General features: G+C 31.9%; 1 protein-coding gene across 1 annotated transcript; it reads left to right on the top strand.

Annotated features, from left to right (window-relative positions):
- The first annotated feature begins 6,038 nt into the window (after nucleotides 1–6,038).
- LOC132722676 (retinal homeobox protein Rax-like) lies at nucleotides 6,039–10,961 on the top strand. Its single transcript, XM_060707197.1, has 4 exons — nucleotides 6,039–6,442; nucleotides 7,814–8,034; nucleotides 8,910–9,020; nucleotides 10,424–10,961. Exons 1-4 carry the CDS (start codon nucleotides 6,205–6,207, stop codon nucleotides 10,610–10,612), a joined length of 759 nt encoding a protein of 252 aa, XP_060563180.1. The 5' UTR covers nucleotides 6,039–6,204; the 3' UTR covers nucleotides 10,613–10,961.
- Nucleotides 10,962–25,879: the final 14,918 nt, after the last annotated feature.

The raw sequence follows: 25,879 nt of genomic DNA on the forward strand, positions 1-25,879 counted from the left end.
ATAAGTCATTCTGCAAGAAAACAAGAATATCATACCCCTTTGAATATTGCCCGCAAACATTTAACATGCATTGATCTGTCACATACCTTTCTGTGAAGCAAGCTCGTTAAAGCCTGAGATGTCTTCACAAAACTGATTAAAATCCTAATTCGAAACAATTTGCCCAAACTTGAATTTAACAAGGTACATTTAATCAAACAAAAACGCTTTGATTTTCAAATTAAACAAAGTTTCTGATGTAAAAAACAACAACAACAAAAAAGAAAACAAAAAACTTTAAATCTTTAAACAACTGAAAATCTAACGAACTTGATTCAACTTTAAATGTATACATGTAAGGGACATAACTCAATACGTCTAGTCTTAGTCGTAAAAGAGTAACCTGTTTTTGCCACTGAATCAAGGTAAGTAACTACGTTTGTATTTTACATTATTCCCGATGTGGTTATCATTCTTACATTTTGATAACCTGATACAAAATGTACATAATGTGTTCTGTTCTGATCTGAACTGAGGTTTTTTCATAACGATTTGATTGAGGTAGCGTATGTGTGTTTAAAAGGTATATATTTATAATGACAATGAAGTCACACTCTTTTTCACTTGAATAAATCATTCATTAGTTACCTTAGTTAAAGATATACTATGCTAAATTTTATATTAGAAAATATCTCTTTGTAGATATAAAATAAACATGTTTTGACTTTACACAATGTGTTATGTTTAAAATTCTACACACCGTAGGGGGTCATAAATGTGAATATATATTGTCATGAAAAAAACTGGCAGTTTTTCATAAGAAAATACCAACTTTACTTGGCCTGCAATAGGGAACACAACTTGCTTCATTCTTTTATTCCAATTAGACATATTCAATAAGAATTCCATAGATTTTAATAAATTTCTGTGTTTTAAATATTTTACTTAAAAATGAGCATAGTACGAGTATTTTTTAAAAAAGGTCAAAAAATTTTGCTTACCATCTTTAAACCCTTCACTTCTCTGTACTACAAGTGGACATGAAGATAGAGTATGTTTCCTGTATTTCATGTTTAATACAAACTAAATTTTATATGTGGATAATCCTCGAATCGAGTCAGTAAATAGTTACGTATCATAAAGGGTGTGTTATATAAATAGCACCAATAAAGCTTCTCAATTAATATTGTTAAGCAAAATAACGTGTAATAGATGACCAAATTTACTTTATATAAGTACTATATTTCTATTTAATTCTGATATCTTAATTTCCATTATGCTAGTACTGATACTTTACAATCACGTTTGAAACACTATACGATCACTTTTGAAACACTATACGATCACTTTTCTTGTTTAAAGTTAGGCAATATTATTACGCTGCTAAACAATAAGTATTTGGAATCATTTGGCACTTTTGCCAACTTAAATTTATCCCATTCTGTATGTTAATTGCTATTAACAAGTGTCCTGTTAATTAACATGTTTATGACGTCACTTTATGACGTCAAACTTGAACGAACACTTGGACGTGAAGGTTTGACGTCATAAAAGACGAGAAGCGCTCTGACCACCATTGCGGTAAGCCGTTGTTTTCATTTCTCGGAAGTTTTCCGATTTTCTTTTATTTCCCCTACCTTATTTATTTTATATGCATGTTAATTATGAAATATGATGACTTAAATATTTAATACAATTCATAAAACTTACATTTGCCTTTATTCTCATTTCTTTTGTTTAATTTACACAAACGGTCCTGTGATATCGAACCGAAAGACTGTTCCCCGTTTACAAACGATTAGATATTAATTTTGTTTTTTGTAGTAGTGATACCTACAGGAAACGTATAGAGTCAGGTAATAGTTGTTATATGATTAGCACAAATAGAATTCCTCAGTTGAACGAAATATTGTAACAGAACGCCTAGGTTTTAATATTATAGAAAAAAAGAAGGTATGTCGCACGGCTGCAAGAATTATATTTCCTTTTATTGACACAATGACCCTGGGTGTCTAGCACAGGACATTATGTAGGTGCATATAGTTTGAGATAGGATATAGTTAGAAGGATATAGTTAGAATATTAAACGTCATGACAATCCAATAGAATGCAAATTACACTTTTAGTATTAGAGAATGTATAGTGTTGCAAAAGGAAGGTTGGAGATAACATACAAGAACTTCAAGAAAGAAGAGATAACGGAATTAGTATATTGTGAACGAATTAATGACTTGTCGAAAATGACAGGAAGGAGGCCAGCATGAACAAATCACTGAAACATTGCTCGGATTGCCATTTAACAGGCAGTTTCTTTCATTTAACTGTTCCTTAAAAATTTCTTATTTAAATTGAATACAAATAAAACCTGAAAGTCTCTTTGCCAATTGATAATGTTCTATAATAAAAGAAAAATATCCTACGTAGGAGATTAGAACATAAACCTATTAGGTGTTTATAACTTCTACGTAGGACTTAAAAATCCTATGTAGGAGATAAAAAAAATAACCCTATTATGAATTTGTAACTCCTTTGTTGGAGGTAAATCATAGACTTATATCTCCTGCATAGGACTTCATAACTCCAAGATAGGAGATTTAAAATATATAAATAAGAGTTTATGACTGCTACGTAGAAGAAATAAGAGCCTTATTCCTACATATGACTTTATATGTAATATACATCTTTATAGGACATACGTAGGAGAAAAAAACCACTGAGAACTTTATAACTCCTAAAAAGCAATTTTAAGTTATACGTAGGGATTAGGAGTCAATATCTCCAACGTTTTAAATTCCTTATCACACTTTTTAATTTCTTACGTAGGAGATAAAAACTCGTAATTAGGCTTTTTACCTCCTACCTTCATATATGTTTATGAATTAGCACCAGGGCGCTTCTGTAGTTTAGTTTATGACAAAGGATTGTGCCATACATAAGATAGACTGAGCAGTTGTCACCTGTAACGGTTTTTGATCAATTTAGAAATATTGTAATTTTTGATTTTCATTTATTTTATTTTTTATTTTTTTATTTTTATGTTATCGTATTCAATTAATAAATACAAAACGAGCATTGTTATAAAAAAAAGAATGGAGAAACATCTTTCAAAATATTTTAAATTAAAGTCGTCTTCATAATTGAAACATTTGCAAGATATCGTATAAAATACATCAGCGTAAATATATCTATCAATATACTGGCATCTGGCAAAGAGAGACGCAAAAAGAGACAACTGGTCCGAGCTTTCAACAAATCGACTCATAGCATCAAAGTTTAATCGTAAAACAATTGTTGGAAAATGATACCATAACCATAATGAGATTGGTTATCCACATTACTCGTCTAATTCTCTTTATATTCCGCACTGGTTGCCTCACAAAATTTGTGATCCTAGTGTTTACGTCTTCACAAATTTATTATATGTTGATTTGACATTTATTTTAGAGAAAAGTGAAATATACTGCTCAAATTCTTTTCTACGACCCAGCAACACATGACTACCGGCAAGGAGCCCAGCCGGACTAAAAACAAAAACATGACATGGCACAAGAGAAAAGCCTTTTCAATATCAAATCCGTTGATTGTATAGATTACCTTTTTTCTTAGGGAAAAGTCCGTTTTGTTTATTCTTCACGTTATGTATAAATGTCAAATTACTCAAGTCGTTTAAACCAAAGAAGAATAACAAACTGAGTACCCTGGTGGACATAGAGAGACAGGTTATTTCCACTTTGAAGAACACATCTATTGTAAAAAATTTACGTAACATTTATTTCGAAAAAGTGCTTTTTGTATTAAGTTGAAATCATGCAAAGTTCGAATCCCCAACTCCCTGCTGGTAGCTAGCTGGGGATTCACACTATTAACCAACTGAGACCCTTGATCGACTTATGGAGACATGATAATTCCATTTGGTAGTTTTCATATATCTTGTTATATACCTGGTACTTTTATTCTTGAAAATTACTGTTTAAGGAATATTCGAATAACCAACTACCTTCTGGCTGCTAGTTGGGGATTCACACGAATAACAAACAAGGTCCCCTCCTTTATTCTGTGTTTAAAAATGTATGATGCGTTCTAACATTCCATGCTGGTGATAGTGGATTGAATTATCTAAGTTTTGGTGTATTTAAAACTGAGGAGACGGTTTCTCCATATGTCTCCAGACTACTCCGGCCATTATTAGATCCGCCGATAACCGGCAGCCTGCAAACGGAAAAAATGAGTTTAATTAGTTGCAAACGTAATTAATTGTCTAGAGCCGCCCCCGGAGCTTTCTTTTCCAAGCTGTCTGTCGTCGGTAGTTTTTTTGGATTCATAATTCCTTCGCTCTGGAAAAATCTATAAAAAGATTGTACTTTTCGATTAAAGCTACTTAAAAGGGCCATTACACCTTTCGTTCCCGTTAGGTCACAACCAAAGTTCACAAACATAAGTATTTTCTTGCTGTTACCTATGCTATCGAAACGACAGTGCCGCCACGGGGATCGGAAGATTTTTGAATTCCACTTCCAAGCGTTAAATAGGTGGGAATAACGAATAACCAACTACCAGCTAGTAGGTAGATGGTTATTCGAATATCCAACTACGTACTACCAACTACCTACCAAATTGAGGCTCATTATAAATAGATACACGCCGTATGACCGGCGCCGCTGATAACAGGTAATTATGAAAATTGAGTTTATAATTATTTTGCGAAAATAAAGATAATTAAATTGCTATGAACTTACTGTCCATTAACTGGAGAAACATTCTGGTAATTCCTATGTTCCTATGGATCTCGTATTATACACATTTCGTTCACCCCTTGAGGTCCCTGAAGCCAAATTTCTACTACATAAATATTTTTTCTTGAAACTGTTACAGGCGTTTAAATTAGCTAAGTCAAAATAAAATGCTGCCGTCGCCGGCAGAATGTATTTTGACACTGCCGACGATGTCCGAAGCGCTCTGAAAGTAGCTTAGAACAAATGTTTTCAAGTTCGAGTCGCAAAAAAAAAAAGAAAATACGTAGCGAGGATTTATAGACATGGGTTTGTAAATGGGTGACACAACAGGTCAGACGTACGGCATTTGTCGTAGTGTAGCTATGCGTCACAATGAAAAGCTTTATTTTTTGATGCTGCATAAAAAAAACTTTTTTACCTTGAAAAAGTATTTTAGATAATAGTAATAAAACTCCGTTAGCATAAATATAATAAAAAGAGTGACTTGAAATTTCTAACAGTTTTGGCAGCATCAAAATTACATTTCTGCCACGATGGCAGCATTTTGTGTTTGAAAGCCTGTAACTTTTTTCAAGAAATATTTGAGTTTGGCGCTAATGGAGAATCCATCAATGTGAATATATTGTCTATGCATGTTTTCCCGGTCATATCAACAAACTATTTCTTAACTAACAACATCATAAGATATGAAACAGGAACTAATGGAATTTGTTATGTTTTTGCAATAATGATGCGACCGTAATAACATTGTTGAATTATTATCTTATGATCCACCTATTAAGACAATAGACAGTACAATGGTTATCCAAACTTATTTGGCCAACTTATGAAGGCACTGGAGAGAACCATTTTTATCGGCAAATTATTTCTTCTTCGGTTTTAGACTAAGGAAATTAAAAGAAGCCGTATATGAACAAGGCTGGAAATTAGTACTCTTGAATCTGATTTCAGCATCTTGTCGGCCGTTCCCAGAGATTAAATCGTCTGCTAATTGTCTCATTTAGACTAGAAATATTGTTTCATATAAAACCTGAATGACATTGGTGAAACCTTTTAATTCTTTTAATATTCTGTCGTTATCTCATAGGTACTTATGAAACTTTCAATAGGAGTGTAAGATTAAAATGAAAGGAAATAATTCTAAATAAATCAGTCACTGGTGAGTATTCAAGAACGCGGTTCAGTTCCTTTATTCAGGATATGAGTCCATCAAACTTGAGATAGATTACGTGTTACGCCGGGAAACAATGCAGGCTGTGCTTGAGGGTCTTCCATCGTCTTCCCTCACGCCTATATAAACCTAATCTATTTCCAGTTTGAATTATTTTGATTTCATTCTACTTTAATCAACACAGTTAATAATGTTTTTTTTGTAACGACGTATTCTTAAAACCTACTCGCATTAGTACTTAATAAAAATGGAGTTATAATATGATATTTAATTATAAATTAAGTAAACATTTTGTAACACTTTAAATCAAGAAGTAAAGCTATGGACGAAGAACAACCTATCAATTTTTCTATGGCAATTAAAACAAAATCTATAGATAATGAAGAGATTGCAATCGAAATTGACACGGAAGAAGATAAAAAGATAGAAACTGACATAGAAGAAATTGTTCCTATCTCAACAGAGGAACATAAAGACGAAAGTGAAGCAGTGCCTTTGAAGTTTTCCATATCAAACATCCTAGGAATAACAAAAGAACAAACGGCTACACAAACAAAAGGTAAGTTAAATAGGTAATAAAATGAGCCGCGTCATGACAAAACCAACATAATAGGTTTGCGACCAGCATGGATCCAGACCAGCCTGCGCATCCGCGCAGTATGATCAGGATCCATGCTGTTCGCTATCAGTTTCTTTACTATAGGTTTTCTATAGGTTATACGGTTTGTAAGCGAACAGCATGGATCCTGATCAGACTGCGCGGATGCGCAGGCTGGTCTGGATCCATGCTGGTCGCAAACGCGTTATGTTGGTTTTGTCATGGCACGGCTCAAATACTTTATCAAAAAGCGCATGCAAAGTAAATGTATTAATATATTTCAAAATCTGGTACATGAAAATGTAAATCATAATGTTATAAATCTAAATATAAAATCAAGTGACATGGTTGAGTGGTTATCGTGTCGGACTATTAATCTAAGGATCGCTAGCCTTGTGAGTTCAAACCCCGTCAGGGGCAAGTCGTTGTATCTTTGAGCAAATTTTATACTCATTGCTCAGTTCTGGAAACAGATCCGAGTGTATGTAAGATTATAGTTTCCTACACAATCAAACTAAAATCAATTATCAAGAAATGATGATAATTCATTGACAGATTTGCAGTGTTATAACATGTTATATGTTATTGATTTTGTTGTTGTCTTTTGTGGCTGTTCTGTTTTGTCTACATCCTGGGTTTGAACTTTCAATTAAAACCATTTGTAAAGAAAATTATTCATTCGTATCAGACATAATGATTATATTGAGCAATGCATATTGTATTCGAGAACAGAGATGAATAGGAAACCCTTTTACAATGAATCAAGCCAAAAATCTTTGATCAGAAACTAAATTTTATGAAATCAAAGGTGCATTTTGGTATTTAACCGACTTTTGTGAAAAATTCCCTTTTTTAAACAACCATTATTAAGGAATTTGATGTATTTGTGGCTCCAGTTAACTGGAAAAAAGCAAATGGCCTCAGCTTGTATTTTGGTTTAAAGGAATTTATTTAAAGGCCCATTATGCCTCAGAAATACTATAATTTTTATTTCTTAAAACCTGTTTATTTTTTGGTATCTTGCAACAGATTCCAATAACATGTTCAAATGCTATATACATTATCTATTTTTTGCATCTTAAGCTCTGATTGCAATTGGTATAATTATAAAGAATTAGTATTTTGTATGGCAGTCCAAATACTATTTTGTTAAAATTTTGCTACCTTTCAATACTGCATGTTCAGCGCTATCTTTTGCAGTTGAAATAACATCTCATATGCTCTCGATCCGTTATTTAAACATTATTTAACACACGTTTGACATTTCTAAAAAAAGTGGATTTCTGAGGCATAATGGGCCTTTAAATAAACAACACGCACTATATTTTGCAGCTGATATCCAGAACAGACCATCGCTCGCAAAACTTATCCCACAAAAACTTCGGCCCACGTCGCAAAATAAGTGCGGTTCCAAAACGAAACGTAACCGCACAACATTTACAACAAGACAGTTACAGGACCTAGAAATTGCTTTTAGAAGAACTCATTATCCTGATATATTTATGAGGGAGAAACTGGCTACAAAAGTACATCTACCCGAGTCTAGAATACAGGTACATGTTCATAGTAATATTCTATTTCTATCTCATTTCCTGCATTTAAAAGTAACGTTTCTTCTCAGGGTTGTGGTTGTGTAAAATAGAACAAAAACTGAATCCCTAAAGAACGGCCAAAACGACCAAATTAAAAATGTTGCTAGTTCGGTTTGATTGAGTGTGTTCACGGACGGTACTGGAAAGTGCAAGTAGCATTCCACGCCCTCTAGCACCGGCTTAAGAAGAGCATTTAATCAAAGTTATGGTACAATTTATTTTAGTTGTTTGTTGTTGTTTTTACAACAAATCATTTCGTTTTCCTTAAATAATTTTCATTGACAAGTATTTTGCTAAATATGGGACATACACACCTCATTAATATTTATATTATATATATATTATATATATATATATTATATATATATATATATATATATATATATATATATATATATATATATATATATATATATATATATATATATATATATATAATATATATAATATATTATATATATACATGTATTATTGGTGTGTTGACATCTGGTTGACTTAAAGCTAGTTCAGTAATTATCAATGCATTATACATGTACTACTTTTCTGAATGTCATGTTCTTCTAATGGTGTTATTAACAACGATGGAAATGTCAAAAAAACACAAAGCTAATGAAATGAATAAATGAACCGAGAGAGACCAGTCATTGCCATTATTAAATTAATAAACTCAATTAATTGCCAGTATATAATCATTTATCACAAGTACAAAAATACTTGTGGTATTAAGGTACTAAATTATTTGGAACATTCACGGTATTACGGTACTAAATTATTTGGAATATTCACGGTATTACGGTACTAAATTGTTTGGAATATTCGTTCATTTATATTTGCAGGTATGGTTCCAGAATCGGAGAGCTAAGTGGAGGAAGCGGGAGAAACAAAGTGCTCATCTTGTGTATCCACGTTATCCATTTCCCTTTACACAACAACAAACACCGTTCAAGGTATGTATCCATGCGCATATTGTGGTATTTTACCAACAGAAGCATCGTCAATGTACAGGTACTTTTGAAATTACAGGAGCAAATAATTGTTGTTTTCTTTGTAGCTCCCTCTTACATTTAATGACACACTGATACTGGCTTTGTTCTTTCAATTGCTTTATGAAGGTTAACTAAGTAGGGCAATAGCAAAATTTTAAACAAAAATGAAGTACGCAAGTTGTCAGATTATCTGTAAGAATAATACATTCATGTATTGTGAAAGTAAGCGTTTTTCAACAACACGACAATGGTTCAAATATATTTTATGAATTATAAATGTAAACAATTTACATGTTATAAAGTGGAAGGGTTGGTCTCTTTTCTTCGTCTGCTTACAAGACAGCCGGTCACGGTTCACTACTTTGTCAAGCCCGAGTACTTTTCACTAAACATTCGGTAGTAAAAGGCATACGATTTTAAGGAACAAATGCGAGTTCTAAGCTAAACAGATAGAAGAAAAAACAAATTGACGATCATAACAAAAAGTTTGTTGAATTAAAGAATACAAACACTAATGTATTAGCCTTGAGAAAATCATAGGGAAAAGAAAACTTTCAAAATACATTATTATATCTATTCGTTAAGGCTTGACTATAATCAGTTTGAAAACAAACGGTTTCCATTCGCTTTCGATGTTTAGTCTTCTTCAGAAAAATTGATGTTTATAAAATGACAAATGGCGCAACGTCCGTTAACTATACACCATATTTTTTTTAAAGGTTGTCTAAAATAATAGATGTAAATAACATTTAAAGAAAAAATATTTTTAAGAAAAAGTATCAAAGAAAAATATCAGCACGTATCAATTCCAGCTTCGAACTTTATCAACAGTCCGGTTGAAACTTTTTCTTTGAAGAACATATTACATAAGTCGTTCATAAAACGGCAGACTGACAATAGCAACAAAATAAATTTACAATATTCTTGTAAAAAAATCTGGAAAAAGGGTAATCACAACAAAATACATGTAACATGAAAATTGCAGACTTGGTTTCATCGAGTCTGTACATGAGGGATAATGAATAAGTACAACATCTCTCACACCCTCTAGCACCGGCTTGAGAGGTACTCAATTTTCAACACTTCGCACATGTATATTATGTAAAATATAAATATATATTGTTATATGATTCTTTGCTTATTTGTTTGTAGTTTTTTTCCTAATATTACTTATGTCAACGTGAGAAATTGTAATCTAAAGCCTCCTCTTAAAATATTTTTGGTATAAGAAGTTACCGGTAACAACTTTAGTGAGGTCAGAACAAACCTTGAACACAATGGGGAAAGATGTGTATCAAAGCTGGCATTTGATTGGATAAACAATAAATTCTGTTTTTATCAGTCATTTCTTTTAATGTTTTTAGGCAGAAAGAAGCTTCTTTCCCGTGATGTCGTCATCAAGTATTTCGACTGGTTCTGGAATCACAACCGCAAGCAAGGCGTTTCCTAAGTTACCACTAGCAGTTTTACAGTCGATGATGGTGATGAATTTCGACCAATCAAAACGGCCAATATCTACTTTTAAACAAACAGACATGAGTCCACAGTTTTAATCGAACATACATTTCTAACATTACATAAAATATGTTGTAGTTTATGTATTTAGTACGACTTTCCCAACGAATTTAGTATCGTACATGTACGTAAATTTATTAAATGACACATGTTGTGCAGCATGTTTAGGCCCAAAAATATCACTCAAGGGCGGGATTTTATGTGAAGAAGGAATAATAACATCTTAAATATATTTTTCCAAGCAACACTTGGATATTACTGTGTAATATCGATTGCAAAAGTTGTTGTTTTTTTTTTTTCTTAAAATATCATATATTCCAATATAATTCCAAAAGTTGATAATATTTGTCAGTCGCTGTTTCAAAAATAAAACTATGTCAATGTTAAGTACGATACCGGCTTCGTATGTTTTAAATTACGGCACAGAAGGTCCCTTGCAATGTTAATACTATATTGCAACATGACTGTGTGGGTCTTTACAGACATAAGAACATATCCAGTAACCAAGTTGGAAAAGGAAAGTCAGGTTCTGAATGGTTCGTCCAAATTAAAAGCTCTTTCCAACAAAGGAACAAACTGTTGAAAAATTAAGAAACTAGGTTGAATGCATATTTGTCAAGTTTCAAGTTCTAAGTTTTATTTTTCAACTAGGTCCATTAGGGGACCAGTGTGATAAACATCAAATTTCACATTACAAATGAGCAATAACAACAAAATAATACAAATGTGTAAAAACGCTTGTAGTCAAACAACTGTAATTTGCATGATTAATACAAAAATAAGACTAGAGATACTTACGTATGACTTATAGAGATGAGAGACTAGAAAGAGATAAAATACTAGTAACATAATGCAACAACACCATGAAAATTCCTGACTGAAAACACAAATGAAGTGAAGAGGTGCCATATTGTAATCACTCCATGCCCATATAATTAGTTCCACCGACATTATATAGGAAGTGTCATAATGCGATTACAAATGTCATAAGACGTTACATACGAAAAAATAATAAATAAATAAATAATAAGATACATAAAAAAGATAAATCAAATAATGAAAATTATGACAATACTTGACAATAGAGACTCACTATAAGGCGGTAAACATTATTTCACAATATATATTATTTTTGTGTAAAAACAGACATGTTGACTAATACAGTTCTATCAGTACTTTGAAATAATTGCTTTTCATTAAACATGTTTCCTCTTCGTAAATTAAGAGTCAAGTACTTTCTATGATAAATGTCAACATGAGGACACTTAAAAACATAATGAAACTCTTCACCTGATAAAGAATTATTTGGTCAGAGATGACAATAACCGCTTTGTCCGTCCGTCCGCATATTCTTGTCCGGGACTTTGAACTACAAGAAACATTGTAGGTAGATAGATCTCATTAAGTAGAAGTGCAATGCAACTCTGCTTTGCTTAACTTTGGAGTACTTGGGGTTTTTTTTAATTCTTACATTTTGAGCTTTGTCCGAGACATAACTCTGAAACGACCAGGGGTATCAACTAGAAACTAGATAGATCTCATTGAGAAGAAGTGCTGTGCATAAAAGCCGTAACTCTACCTTGTCTCATTTTAGAGTTATGGCCTTTTTTTTCATTTTTACACTTTGAATTTTGTTAGGGTCATAACTCTGAAACTACAAAAGTATCAACAAGAAACTTAGTAGGCTGAGTAGAAATGCAATGCACAAAAACACTCTGTGTTCAAAACTGTGTTCAAAACCTATTTGGAGAGCATCACCCGGTTCGATCTGGCGATTTTTTAAGCTTTGTATTGATTGTAGTCGCTTGAGGTCGCATTTTTATCATTACCATGATACCACAGCATCCCTTCTTAATGGAGAGTTTTTTTCTGTTTAACCGGTGCTTTTTATCGAACGTTGAAGGCTAGACTTAAATTGACAGTATGCTCATTTTTTCATAGTCAAGTTTTAATATTTCCAAAGATTAACTATTAAAACGATGATTGACTAACAGCTGTTAACTGGAAAGTGTTTAGGATAAACTCTGCCTAAAATATAAATTGAAAATTACAGTTTAATTCTGATGCATATTTACAAACTTTTCCTTGTGACATATGAATTTTATTATTTATTATTTTAGATATTATTAAACTGGATGGAATTATGGTAAAATGAAAACTTATTTTGATTTTCACATGTTCCTTCCCCATAAATCTTTGGACGGGCATAATGTTACTTTACGTTCAGACAACTACAAATGGTCATTGATTATTTAAATGTCTCAGGTCAATATCATCAAACAAAAAGCTAGTTGTTGCAACTAATCTTAACCAGCACAATAAATCATATATTAATAATAAAGCATAGTCGTACCGAGAAAAACACAACAATTGCTCTCGCGTGTTGAATCGATATGAACTGATTAATGAGCTTAAGAAAGTCAACTCGCAATCGCAACAAGAAATCCTCAGAATATCATTCTAGTTGTTTTACTCTCAGATTAGATCAATACTGATGAGCTTAGGGCGACTGAGTCATGGTGACTCTCGGTTATTTCCGTGTATTATTCGTGTTGTTGCATGTTATGATCGCTTTAACCGTTCAGTCGGCTATTTCTGTAAAATCTGAATTGTGATAGACAAGAATATCAGGTCGCGACAATGCTCAAATTTGATACTTTAAAATATTGATAATTGCTGTACAGTCTCTTTGTAAATATAGAGAAAACATGTTTCGACTACACACGAAGTAGATATGTAATGTTTTAAACTCTACAGACTATAGGTTGGCACAATTTGAATGAATAGTGTCATTAGTTTTTTTGGGTTTTTTTAAAGCACCAACTTCATTTGACCTGTAATAGGGAATGCAGCTTCACATAATTATAGTTTGTACATTCATTATTCAATTTAGACAAATTAGAAAGAATTTCATAATTTTCAATAATTTTTTGCGATAAAGATATTGTACTCCAAGATGAGTATACAGTAGCATATCTTTAAATAAATGACTGAAAGACAAACATCATACTCGACAATTAAGTAATATATAGGCAATTGTGGTAAGAAATAATGAATAATTGCATGTAGCAGACCGCATGCAGATAGATGCTATGTTTAAATATTCGATTCGGTTTGTTTTTTGTTTAATAAAACAGGTCTATATAGTTCTAGTAAATCAACAAGTGTAACGTTATTAATACGTCGTGTAAATTAGGAAATTGCAATGATCTTATTCGCTGTGGACTGGAGCCCTTAATGTATTGGAAGTGCCCGTGAACTGTTTTGGTACATGGAGGCTCACGTGATATTTAAACTCTACATGATTGTTTAATTAATTTTGTATCGGTAATTATAATATTTTTGTAAGTATACATCTTTATGAAAAAAAAGAAAGATAAGAAAATCGTGTTGGCATTTGTTTTCTAGTTTTGTAATATAAAAAAGATAAAATAAAATGTAATAAAATTGTCTAGCGAACTCGTATCATTTAAGAAACAACTGTCCTTAAAGTTATATTCATTCAAAAGCATTTGTGACTTTTGGGTCATTATAAGTCGACAGTTTAAAAAGGCTCTTTGAGCTAGGCTATTTGTAGAATCACATCCGTTTATGGGCTCGGTCCCGCAACAGATGAAAGCATTTATTCTGTATTTTCAAGTATGTCTATTACGATATAAACATAAACTAAAAATTTTCTCCCCCGAATGACACACTTAATTAATAAGTTGAAGAATGATGGGTTTTATAAACTGTTTTGATGGTCTTGGTCATTTTTATATGCTCATTTGACACATTCAAGAAAAAATGACGACAAATATTAACCTGTCTGCATTACATAAATACTATAGGTTTTCATCACACACCCGTGCCGCGTTTGCGACTCCGTAAAACGAAATTGCACGGCCGTGCATATATTTTGACGTGACGTCATTTGCGTTATATACAAAACATAAAGTAATAAATGTTGGCGTCACACTATAAGTGCGTCAATGAAACCGTGATTATTTTTTTTAATTTTCTTTTACCGAAAACAGTGCATATTTTTGGTATGTGATAAATGGAATATTATATTCGTGTTGGTTCATAACTAAATTTATTGAACTTGTTAAATAAAATTATATTCTTCTCTTGAGGCTCGCATGATATACTTTTATTCAACTTGTTCAATAATTTTAGTACTGAACCTACACTCATTCAATATGTATTGTATATCTCATACTCAATGTGTTAGTAACATGTATGGATATTTTATCTTCATGCTACGCAAGAACATTTAATTACAAATTATCAAAGTATTTTCCAATTGTTTAAAAAAAAATATTTATTAAAATTCTTAGTGTAAAACACAAAATTTGAGCCGCGCCGTAACAAAACCAACATAGTGCATTTGCGACCAGTCTGATCAGGATCCATGCTGTTCGCTATTAGTTTCTCTATGTATGCGAACAGCTTGTGTCCTGATCAGACTGCGCGGAATGCGCAGGCTGGTCTGGCTCCATGCTGGTCGCAAACGCACTATGTTGGCTTTGTCATGGCGCGGCTCAAATGTCAGTACATCATTTCATGCGTTTTTCACCCGTTAGGTTGTTTAAGCTTCCTGGAATGAACATTTTCCGCTCTAAATGACCTGTGAATTACATAACATTAAAGTGGCATTAATCTTTCTCGGCTTATTTATATTTCTTTATGGGTTATGTCCCTTCTTCATAGGTGTTTTTAAAAGAGAAAGACTTTACAAAACTAACATTTATATATATACATCAAAAAATAAACAATATTCACTTGATTATAAATATAATCATTACATTTCAATTTTAAACAAATGAAAAACGAAAATAATTAAAGTTTTAATTTATTTCATGAAAATACTACATTCATTACTACAGTCATTTTACTCTTAACTAACTCACTGTTTGTGTGGTACTATTGTTGATGTTGTTGTTGTTCTTGTGGATTTTTTAGCTCATCAGTTCACAAACTTGAACGCTCTAACAAAAACAGCACATGATAACGTTTACTCTTACGCTTTTACAAAATGCACCACAATGGGGTCAATACCTTCAATAACTTAAAGAATTATTGTAATACGTAGGAGATTCGTCCAGTATAAATACAAATGAGCCGCGTCACGACAAAACCAACATAGTGTGTTTGCGACCAGCATGGATCCAGACCAGCCGGCGCATCCGCGCAGTCTGATCATGATCCATGCTGTTCGCTATCAGTTTCTCTACTTGTAATAGAGTTGATAAGCGAACAGCATTACTAGAAACTGATGACTAGACAAACACGTATTCCCAACTTCAAATTTTCATCTTAATATCCCAAAAATTGATGATGGACAGTTACAAAAATGGAAGCTGGAGAAGCCAATTAAAGAAGTTCAGCAGGTTAAACGTTAACTATATTCTTTACAACTAAAAGTATATTAGTCCCATACACTTTTCAGCCGCATATTCGAGCATAAGTTTCGCCAAAGTTCCAAAGTTATTTCTTATCAATGGCGTATATCATACATTACCGTGGGAACTGTATTCCAAATATAATGCCTACTTTGAGTTGTCCAATGAAAACTGTCTTTCTGAAGAATTTACAATTAATGCTGTTAATAGGCACTAATTGGGCAATTTCGACAAAAAAATCTACTTTAAAAGGGGCACAATTAATGTTGTTAATAGGCACTAATTGGGCAATTTCTCTCAAATAAGTGTATGAAGTTTTAACCCATTCTTTTAAATGGTTTTGGAGATCTCAACTTGCACGCAAAAACTTAACCAAAGTGGGTGAGTCTTTGAATATTGCTCCCTAAAATATTGCTTTTAGAATTACGCTCCTTATTTTACAATTACCCACTAAACCTGATTTAAAAGTACACCATGTTTTTGTTGATACATAAAGATAGTTTTATGAATGTGCCACATGACGACAACGACGACGCAGAAATACAAAATGTAATAATAACTCGACTTTTTCTTCAAAACAGACGAGTTAATAATAAGTTTAACCCTAATCAATATACTTACTCAAACTTATATGCATTGTACATATAGATGAGCCTGTTCAATATCTCTTTGACAGATGAGTTTTCTTTTGTATTTATAAAGTTAATGTACTCGGTTATATTTAAAACCTACCGGAAAGCAGTATGAATGTATCTTTATAATAGTACTTGGCTTCTATAGTCGAAATTGACTGCGATGCAATGCACTGTAACATAATTTTCATGACGTATTTCCCGTAACGTTATACATAGAGGATATTGAATGAGTGTAAGTTCAATACTGAATTTATTGCACGAGTTGAATAAAATTATATTATGCGAGCCTCTGGCTAGCACACTATTATTTTATTCAACAAGTATATTTATCACATATCCAAAATAAAGACCGTTTAAAGTGAAAAAAGAGTCATTATTCATTGACGCGCCTATAGAATAACGCTAACATTTAGCGCGTCTTTACACTGTGTTTGTATAACGCTAATGACGTCACGTTAAAATATATGCACGGCCGTGCAATACCATATTTACGGAGTCGCAAAATCGGCACGGGTGTGTGATAAATAGAGGATATTGAATGAGTGTAAGTTCAATACTGAATTTATTGCACGAGTTGAATAAAATTATATTATGCGAGCCTCTGGCGAGCATAATATTATTTTATTCAACGAGTGCAATAAATTCAGTAATGAACTTACACGAATTTAATATTCTATTTATCACATACCCAATATAAAGACCGTTTTAAGTGAAATAAGAGTCATTTTTCATTGACGCGTCTATAGTATAACGCTAACATTTAGCGCGTCTTTACACTATGTTTGTTTAAATCACTTAGCGCAATTCACTTATTTCGGTGTTCACTGTAACGTTATTCAAATGACGTAATTCACGTAACGTAATTTACGCCACTATGATTCACATAATATGTTAACTGTTGTCATGTCAACATGATGTAACTCACATAACGTAATTTTACGCGAACATAAATTTGCATAATGTGGTTCATATAACGTAATTTAAACCAACATAATTCACAAAATGCTATTCACTAAAACATCATTCACATAACGTTAGTCACATAACATAATGTACTGTAACGTAATTATAATACATTACACATTCAAACATAAGTCACGTTAACGTTATTCATAAAACGTAATTTACTGCTACATGATTCACTGTAACATAATTCCTAATACATAATTCATCTAATCATATTTCACAACAATTTGATCAACTCTTATACAATTCACTGTAACAAAAGTTAAATGTTGATGCTGCACATTAAAGACGACGGTACATGATGGGAACAGTCACATGTAATGTACAAAATCTGCCTTGACAATTGTTCTCTATCCGAAGCAATAAAATTAATCATTTTTTCTTGGTATGTGCTCGTCGTTTAATAATTAAGTTGCATATTTCTGTGAAAAAGTAGAACATAATGCATAAATTCACAAAGTAATACAATGTCTGATATTCTGAATAAACCAATCTTTGTCTTTTGCGACAAAGATTGAAAGGTCTGCTCGAAGCAAAAAAAAATCCACGTACAAAAATCACAAAATTACCAAAGTCCACCTAGCCTTTAGCAAAGACATAGATTATCTATCTGCCTATAGTGTCAAGAAATGCCCTCACACTGAGGCATAATTAGACGTTTGTATACAGAATTTAAAATCTTCATGTCTTTTATAATGTAAGTTTACGCTAATTCTTTTTTGTTGTGCATTGTTAATGCTCTATCTACAAAGATTCTTAAATATAAGGAGGCAACAATCGATTGAAAAATGCATTACGGTAAGTAACGGCATTGCGATTGATTATACCATAATCTCTGGTTCCCTGTCCAAATTTAGACTATAGACTGGCCATTCGGAACTGCCTCGGAAGGGTCGAGTAGTTGCGATTGTAGACTGGCTCGCTGACACGTTATTTATTAGGTAAATGAAATAATAAAAAGGATAAAAATAAAACGAATATGATATTCAAATATGGCACTATCACTGAAGTTAAACGTTTATTTTAATTCTTTTAAGCTCGGTGACATGTTGAACACAAAAAAATATTTTAATAGAGAATCTGAAAACAAACAAAAAAAGACAAAAAAAATAAACAAAAGCAAGAACGAAATGCATATCTACTGGCCGTCGCGTGCAAGCGGCGTCTAATGATTCAAACTTTCTGTAACTATGAATATCAAACTTTTTTTGAAGATGGGTTAAAATGGTTTTTGCTGAAATAAATATAATATTATGTTTGTGCAGATTCAATACTAAATTTATTGAACTCGTTCAATTAATTTAGTATTAAATCTTCACTCATTCAATATCCTATTAGATTTTCATTGATTCACTTTAATTAAAGAAGTTAAGTTCATTTTTAATATGTTATCATAAATTATCATAATTACTATTTGAAAGACCCTGTTGAAAGTTATCTATTTAATTTTTCAGAGTATCTTAATTGGCAGTTTCGTGTAAGTTCTTCGCGATAGTTAATAAAAATTCCAAAAATCAACATATCTTTTTCGATGTTATTTTAACTTTCAAAAATAAACATTCAGTTATAAAACATATATGTATTTAGCCTCCGTGTCAGAAAACGTAAAGTTCATTTACAGTATATATATCATCAGCGTTTTTACTTCCCATTAATTCCCCACTGGTGCCTCATTTACATTTTATATACGCACCGGTGCGCTCTTTATTGATTGTACGCTTTTACGCTGACGCCGACCTCGAGTGTAGTTAATTTGTTGTGTTTGGAATTTTACCGTTTTCGTTTTTGGTGTGAGAAATAACTGCGTTTATTAGCTTCATAATTTGGATTAAGGATAAATCAAAGATCTCAAAATGGCACTTGGAAGTTGTTACACGTGTATTCGCTATTTAATGTTCGCTTTCAACTTTCTATTTTGGGTAAGTAGCTAGAGTAGTGTATATAACTTTCATATTAAGTTTCCTTATACAGTAACACAGTGCATTCGAAAAGAAAAAGTATGTTAACGTTTATGTCATAAAAGAATGTAATCGTTTAACATGTTTAAATAGGTCATGACTTTAGCGTTAAGTTTACTTCTAAACACACACTGTTGCATCTAAAGAAATTTGTAAGCCGTATTTATGCAAATAAAGCGGACACCAATCGATTCTTTATTGATAATGTAAACTTTCCCGCGCTATTTTTATGCTATTAAGACCTTAAGACGTTTATTCACTGGTGATAACAGTGGGTTTTACATCGATGTGACCTATATTTACATTTTTTATTAAATTTGAAGAAAGCGCCCATACCTGTGGGCATATAGTAAAACATTTTCTTTGATGTTTTAACCTGTTTATCATCAACACGTTCTAGCATTCGCATACTGACTCTACCTTAGTGAGAACATAAGACAGGTATATAGCTGTGTAAACTATGTGCAGGGTTTTGCTCAATGTTTACAAGCATCTAGAATATCAGTGATTATATTAATCATATATATCTTATTTTGATTATGAAAACAGTGATAAAACAGTCTCAAGTAGATCTCATAACATTTATCTTGTGTTGCATATGAGGCAATTTGGTTAAGAAAACCTTGAAGAATACATTTGATACAATCATTATCATGTTTAAGTTGTATTTACTTTAGTTAAGATATCTTTTTAGTAATTGAAAAATTAGTAGATAGTGCCTTAATATAATGATTACTGTATCAGTGGTAAATTAAATTATTCAATTATCATAGCCTGTGCTATCTAATTAACTGTTAATTAATATTCTATATAGTTAAATGCAACTGAATTAATCATTAATAACATATGATAAAGTTATTCAATAGTCCCTTAGGGTGGTAACCATTGTTTGTTCATGACATTTATCTGTCAACAAATGAACATTACAACTGAACTAGCTAGCAGAAATGTAAATTAGAAAATTAGTGGTTTCATGGACTGGAAATTTAAAGCAAGCTATATTCATGAATATTATGCATGTGTATTTTGAAAGTCTAATGTATAAAGGATGCTTTACAAGGCATAAAGAACTGGAGGTTGACCTATTTATGGAACATTTAAAATACTTCTCTTGTACATTGTAACTGGATTCAAAGCCTCATGAATCGTGTGATAAATTTTAATAACAAGTTATCAGAGATGGGGCTATGGGTTATCATACATATTTAATAGTTATTCATAATGATAAATTAATTAATCAATTAACTGTCCTACTGATCACTGAATTTGATATTATAAATTTAAATGATTAATGTATGATAAAAAAAGGGTATTAATAATAAATCATGATTATTTTCAATTTCTTGATGGTTACTTGTGTTTCTAAACTCAGCAAAACCAGTCACTCTTGAAAGTGTTGTATGTCAAACTTATAAGTATTGACTTTTACTTTTTTTAAATAATTGTACTGACAAAACCAATTTATTAAGGAAAATTTCGCAATAAGTATACTGACTAAAATAGTGATATTTATATATATATATATATATATATATATATATATATCGCAGACCATGATCAGATGGTAAGGATGTTCTAACTGATCATGGTCTGCACTGGTCACATGGGTACTTTCAGCTTTAGTCAAACACCAGCAGACTAAGCAGTGCTGTTTAATTCAAAGCTTATAACAAACTTAGCCATTATAAAAACCTGATGGAGAAAGCTGGACTTACAAGACTCATGAATGTACAATAAGAAGTATAAAAAGTAGGTTGAAAAGAAAAACAAGCAAGCTTCAACTCTGATGCAGATCCAGGAATTTGACAAGATCCAGGATTTTTACCAGAGGAGAATCACAAAATTTTGACAATGTTCCAGAGCCAAAGCCCCCTCTTGATCCGTGCATGCATCCTGTCCTTAAATTAACCTAGAGATGAATTCCATGGCAGTTGAGATCTTCTTCACTCACAGCAGTTTAGGATTTATTCTTGGATTCATGTTCAAAAACTTGGTTCATGAACAGCATTGAAATGGTTCTAAATTTTTTAAGTGGTGAAAGCGTTAGTCAAGAATGCTTCTGAAACATTTTTAAAAAATGTTGTATTAGACAAATTTCAAGAACAGTTCATAGAATGTACATTAGCTGTTAATGAAGCTGATAAATCTATCTATATACAGCCTATATAATTAACTTATTTTCTAGGGAATACATGTAAAGATACAGTATTGATAAATCTTGAGTAACAAGTTCACCAATACAAGTGACAGAGACACATCAATATTGTTAATTAGTGTCTTAATGATTAATATGCAACACTTGTCTATTTTCTAATTATCACAAGGCTTGTCAATATAATCATAATGAAAGTGAAGTACTCAAAGGTTAAATACAAAATATATTAACTAACCAATGAAGTTTAATCTCTATAAGTATTTCATATATTTGACAGTTTGGTTTGACAAACATTAAAGTCTAGACACTCTTAAATGTAACAAAATCATATGCAATAAATCTAATGCATAAAGATTAAAACTGGAAAATAACAAAATCATACATTAATGAAATAAATCTAATACTTAAAGATTAAAACTAAAAATGTGTCAATATGTATACAGTTTTAATGTATGAATTACATTTGGTCAATGCCTGTTGAACCAAATGAGGCACTGTACACTTTTGACATTTAAAAATGATTTCAAGCAATTCTTAAAGCGTTAGTAACACAGTAGAAATAAAGTTATAAATACTGAAAAATCGGTCACTTATCCCACATAACATGTTAATTATTATTAGAATTTTCAATCTGTTTACTTTTCCTAAAATCTTATTACATTTTTCTTAGGTTTGATTTCATTGATATATTTTTGCTCATCTGGAGGCGTGCAGTTTTATGATTTTTATAAAAATGCACTTCTTCAGTTCTAACCAGGTCATATTATGTGTATTTTATGTTACTGTGAGAGATAGTCATATAATTCAGATTATAAAAGAAGTTTATAACTATGGCCCATAGCTGTTACAAAATGGCCCATAATATTCAGGTCAAATGGGCCCAACCCTGTTACATGTATATTGTATTATGATGGCCTAGTACTTCTAAAATCTCTGCAGATGAGGCTTGTAAATTTGAAATCTGTAAACATTAACTTTTAAAATTATTATTCATTAAGCTATTATAACCATAAAGTTACATGACTGTAATGTTTGTTCTTATGATAAGAATAGAAATTTGATTTCCTGTTTCATAATGACATGATATTTGATTTCATATACAAGATAGTTTATAAAAAATTAATAAGCTTATTTGAGTCATATTCATACTGGCTTTTTAATACAAACAATTATGAAATTGAAATAGTATCTTGTAACAAAAATCAGGGGTATTAACATATCCATGTCAACCAATGGGAATGCAGCAATTTAATCCTGTTATCTTACAGTACACTGGTATAAGTCCCCCACCCCAATTAATAAATCCCTGCACTTGTGTATTTTCCTACATTTCATTGGCCTGATAATGAATAGATATATACATGTAGGTCAGGTGTAAACTAATTAGTGGAGTGTACTAGTCAGTATCAATGGTTAATTACTTTTTTGTCACAAAAACAAGTGGAAAACATTTTTATTTCCCCCCCCCCCCCCATGTTTAATCAATATGCTGTTGAATACGATTTATTAATAACTTATGTTCTGTTCTGTTCTGTTCATATTTTATCTCATTATTTTCCCATGGATTTGAAAGAACAAGAAGTAACAATTCAGTGAGATGTGCATGGTCCAGCTCTGATTGATAGTCAGATAAGAGCAACATGCTGTGTTAAACACTCAGAGCAGACAATTTCAAGAACTAATAAAACGGTACTCAACTTCACTTGATTTAATAGCTTTTAGAGGGAGCACCTAGATACATAGTATTTCTGAAATAAAGTTATTTAGAATTTTATTGCAAATACTTACATTCTTCCTGTAAGACTTCTTTTTTGTCTGGTTAACTTGCAGTTGAACTCAAATGTTTATTACATGATGTGACTTAATTAATCGTCAATGATTTTTGGCGTTCTAAGTGAATAACTCAAATTCCAATCGAAAGAAACGTTATTATCTAAAATTATATTTAGAAATAGCGGATGTCTAGCCCGGAGTCTGACCAGTTCAAAGATGTTGAATCCATGTTGTGTTTCTTTATGATTCATATTTGACTAAACCATGTAACATCTCGCTACGCAAATTAGCACAAGGAATAAATGTAACAGTTCTGAATAATCTTTCATAATGACTTGATGAGTAGATCAGGAATATTGATTTTTAAATCATTACGAACCGTCGAAACTTTTGTTAAAGGGGGGGGGGGGTAACTGGGCTCCATGTGTTTTTTTTATCCAAACCCTAATTGAGATGAATAAATTGCTCTTTTCCCGCCAGTGAAGATTTTGTCTTTAAAAAAAACAACCATCTTTTCAGAGGTAGCAAGGAACAAGTATAAAATGTGCATTAGTCTTCTGCTGATTCAGAATCGGATGAAAGAAACTAAATTTTATTGTAAGCATGGAGATACAAATGTATGTGTACAACCTGCCAACGATTGCACATTCCAACTTTGACTAGAATAAAAATTCGGAAACATTTTGTGATAATATGAAAATGGGATAGATATTATTCACATATTTCTATTATCGTGTATGGCGACCTTGCAAGTTGAGTTGCAACACTGATAACGTTCGTAACAACCCATCCTAAACCAGATAATTGATATAGTGTACATTGCATGCCGTTTCATCATGCATTAGGCGGCGTTTTATGCAAAACGTGATATATCAGTTAATTTTCTCAGTTTTAGTTTGTTATATATAAATACTCATCAACAGCAAGCTGTGCCAATAAGATGCAATGAAAAGTTGCACGATTTTAAAATTGTTTTGAATATGGCATTACAACTGATTAAGTAGATCTATAACCTACAAAAATTATATAGATTTTCTTCATTCGTCTAGCTTTGAAGCTTCTTTATGCACCTAATAAATATTGGCATACTGTATACATATAAGAATAATCTGTATAATCTGATAAGGGAGCGTATATTTTTATATAAATTGAAAATGTATGTAAGAATTGTCAATGTTCTCAGTAACAATGACCTTGACCGATTTCTGGCGAAATGCAACATTGTAAAATTATGTAAATTGTACTTTATCTAAAGCTTTAAGGGTCTTAAAACTACGATATATTTAATGCGTCTGCACGTAGGTTTAGACCTCTTCCTGTGCATATATATGAACGATTATTCACATTTATAAATTTGCCTTAAAAATGATAAATTTGGTAAAATCCTCATACCGTAATACCGCGGTTAATGCATATTAAACCACAAAATCTTCCCCTATCCTTTTACCTTTATCACAGGATCCGATGATAACACTTGTACAAATGTTTGCATGAATACACCAACGCAAAATACAAAATGATGATGTATTTACCACTGTTCACCTTGTCTTAAACTAACACCCACTTACACATTTACTTTTGGTGTTTTTCATCAAAAGTAAACAAATTGTGATTATCCATATTGTATCATATATCTTATTGGCCTATATATGCTTTTAAGAAATGACTTGGTTGATTCGTTATTTTATAGAAACAGGTAGGGTACAACAATTATAATGTTATATAGATGGAGTTATTCTACCATTATTGCACGATTCCTACCTGTATGATAAGATAATATATCTCTCATTATATTCATTATTATTTATAGTTCTTAGTTGGGAAGAAATGTCGAGGTGGTCTTCAACCATTAACCTACTCTTCACATCCGACCAGTGCAGACTGTACTGGTCTGTCATAGTCAGTACATATTTTGACATTTTCCCTAAAAATTAGAAATGGTTTTGCCCAGATTGAAAGATTGAGGAGTCCATTTCAGATATATAGGTGGTTAGTGCTCATACAAACAGAGACAATTTGAGCGTTCTGAAACAAAGTCGGCGAGTTTTAAGGTTCAGAGAAAAGGCTCTTATGGGTTTTATCTGGGACTGGAAACATATGTTTACAAATGTACAGATAATTAACTTGGCCTGATAATGCATAGATTAGATCAGTTATATGATGCAAGTGAATTGTAAAAGTGCAATATACCTTATATACATGGACTTCATTGCGTAGGTTTTGTAGAGTATTCAATGGTTTAATTATTCATACCGAGAGTCATTCTACGATATTTCATTGTATCCTCGAAAAAAATGCAAGTCTGAAATAATTAACATTTGAATTGAGACTGGCGCACGTCCAATATACTCAAATAAAACTTCAAAGATTTCTTGTGTATACACGATAATTAAAATTTTTATGGCCCAAAGCTTATATACGCAAGTCGCTTTAA

This window comes from Ruditapes philippinarum, unplaced genomic scaffold, assembly GCF_026571515.1.
Source record: "Ruditapes philippinarum isolate M1 unplaced genomic scaffold, ASM2657151v2 ctg46_1_1_1_1, whole genome shotgun sequence".
Lineage (NCBI taxonomy): Eukaryota > Metazoa > Mollusca > Bivalvia > Venerida > Veneridae > Ruditapes > Ruditapes philippinarum.

Bases quoted from the DNA above. Each gene is read 5' to 3' on its own strand.
- LOC132722676 (XM_060707197.1), top strand. From the start codon at position 6,205: ATGGACGAAGAACAACCTATCAATTTTTCTATGGCAATTAAAACAAAA. The intron at 8,035-8,909 runs GTACATGTTCAT...TTATATTTGCAG, and splicing joins TACCCGAGTCTAGAATACAG to GTATGGTTCCAGAATCGGAG. The intron at 9,021-10,423 runs GTATGTATCCAT...TAATGTTTTTAG, and splicing joins AACAACAAACACCGTTCAAG to GCAGAAAGAAGCTTCTTTCC.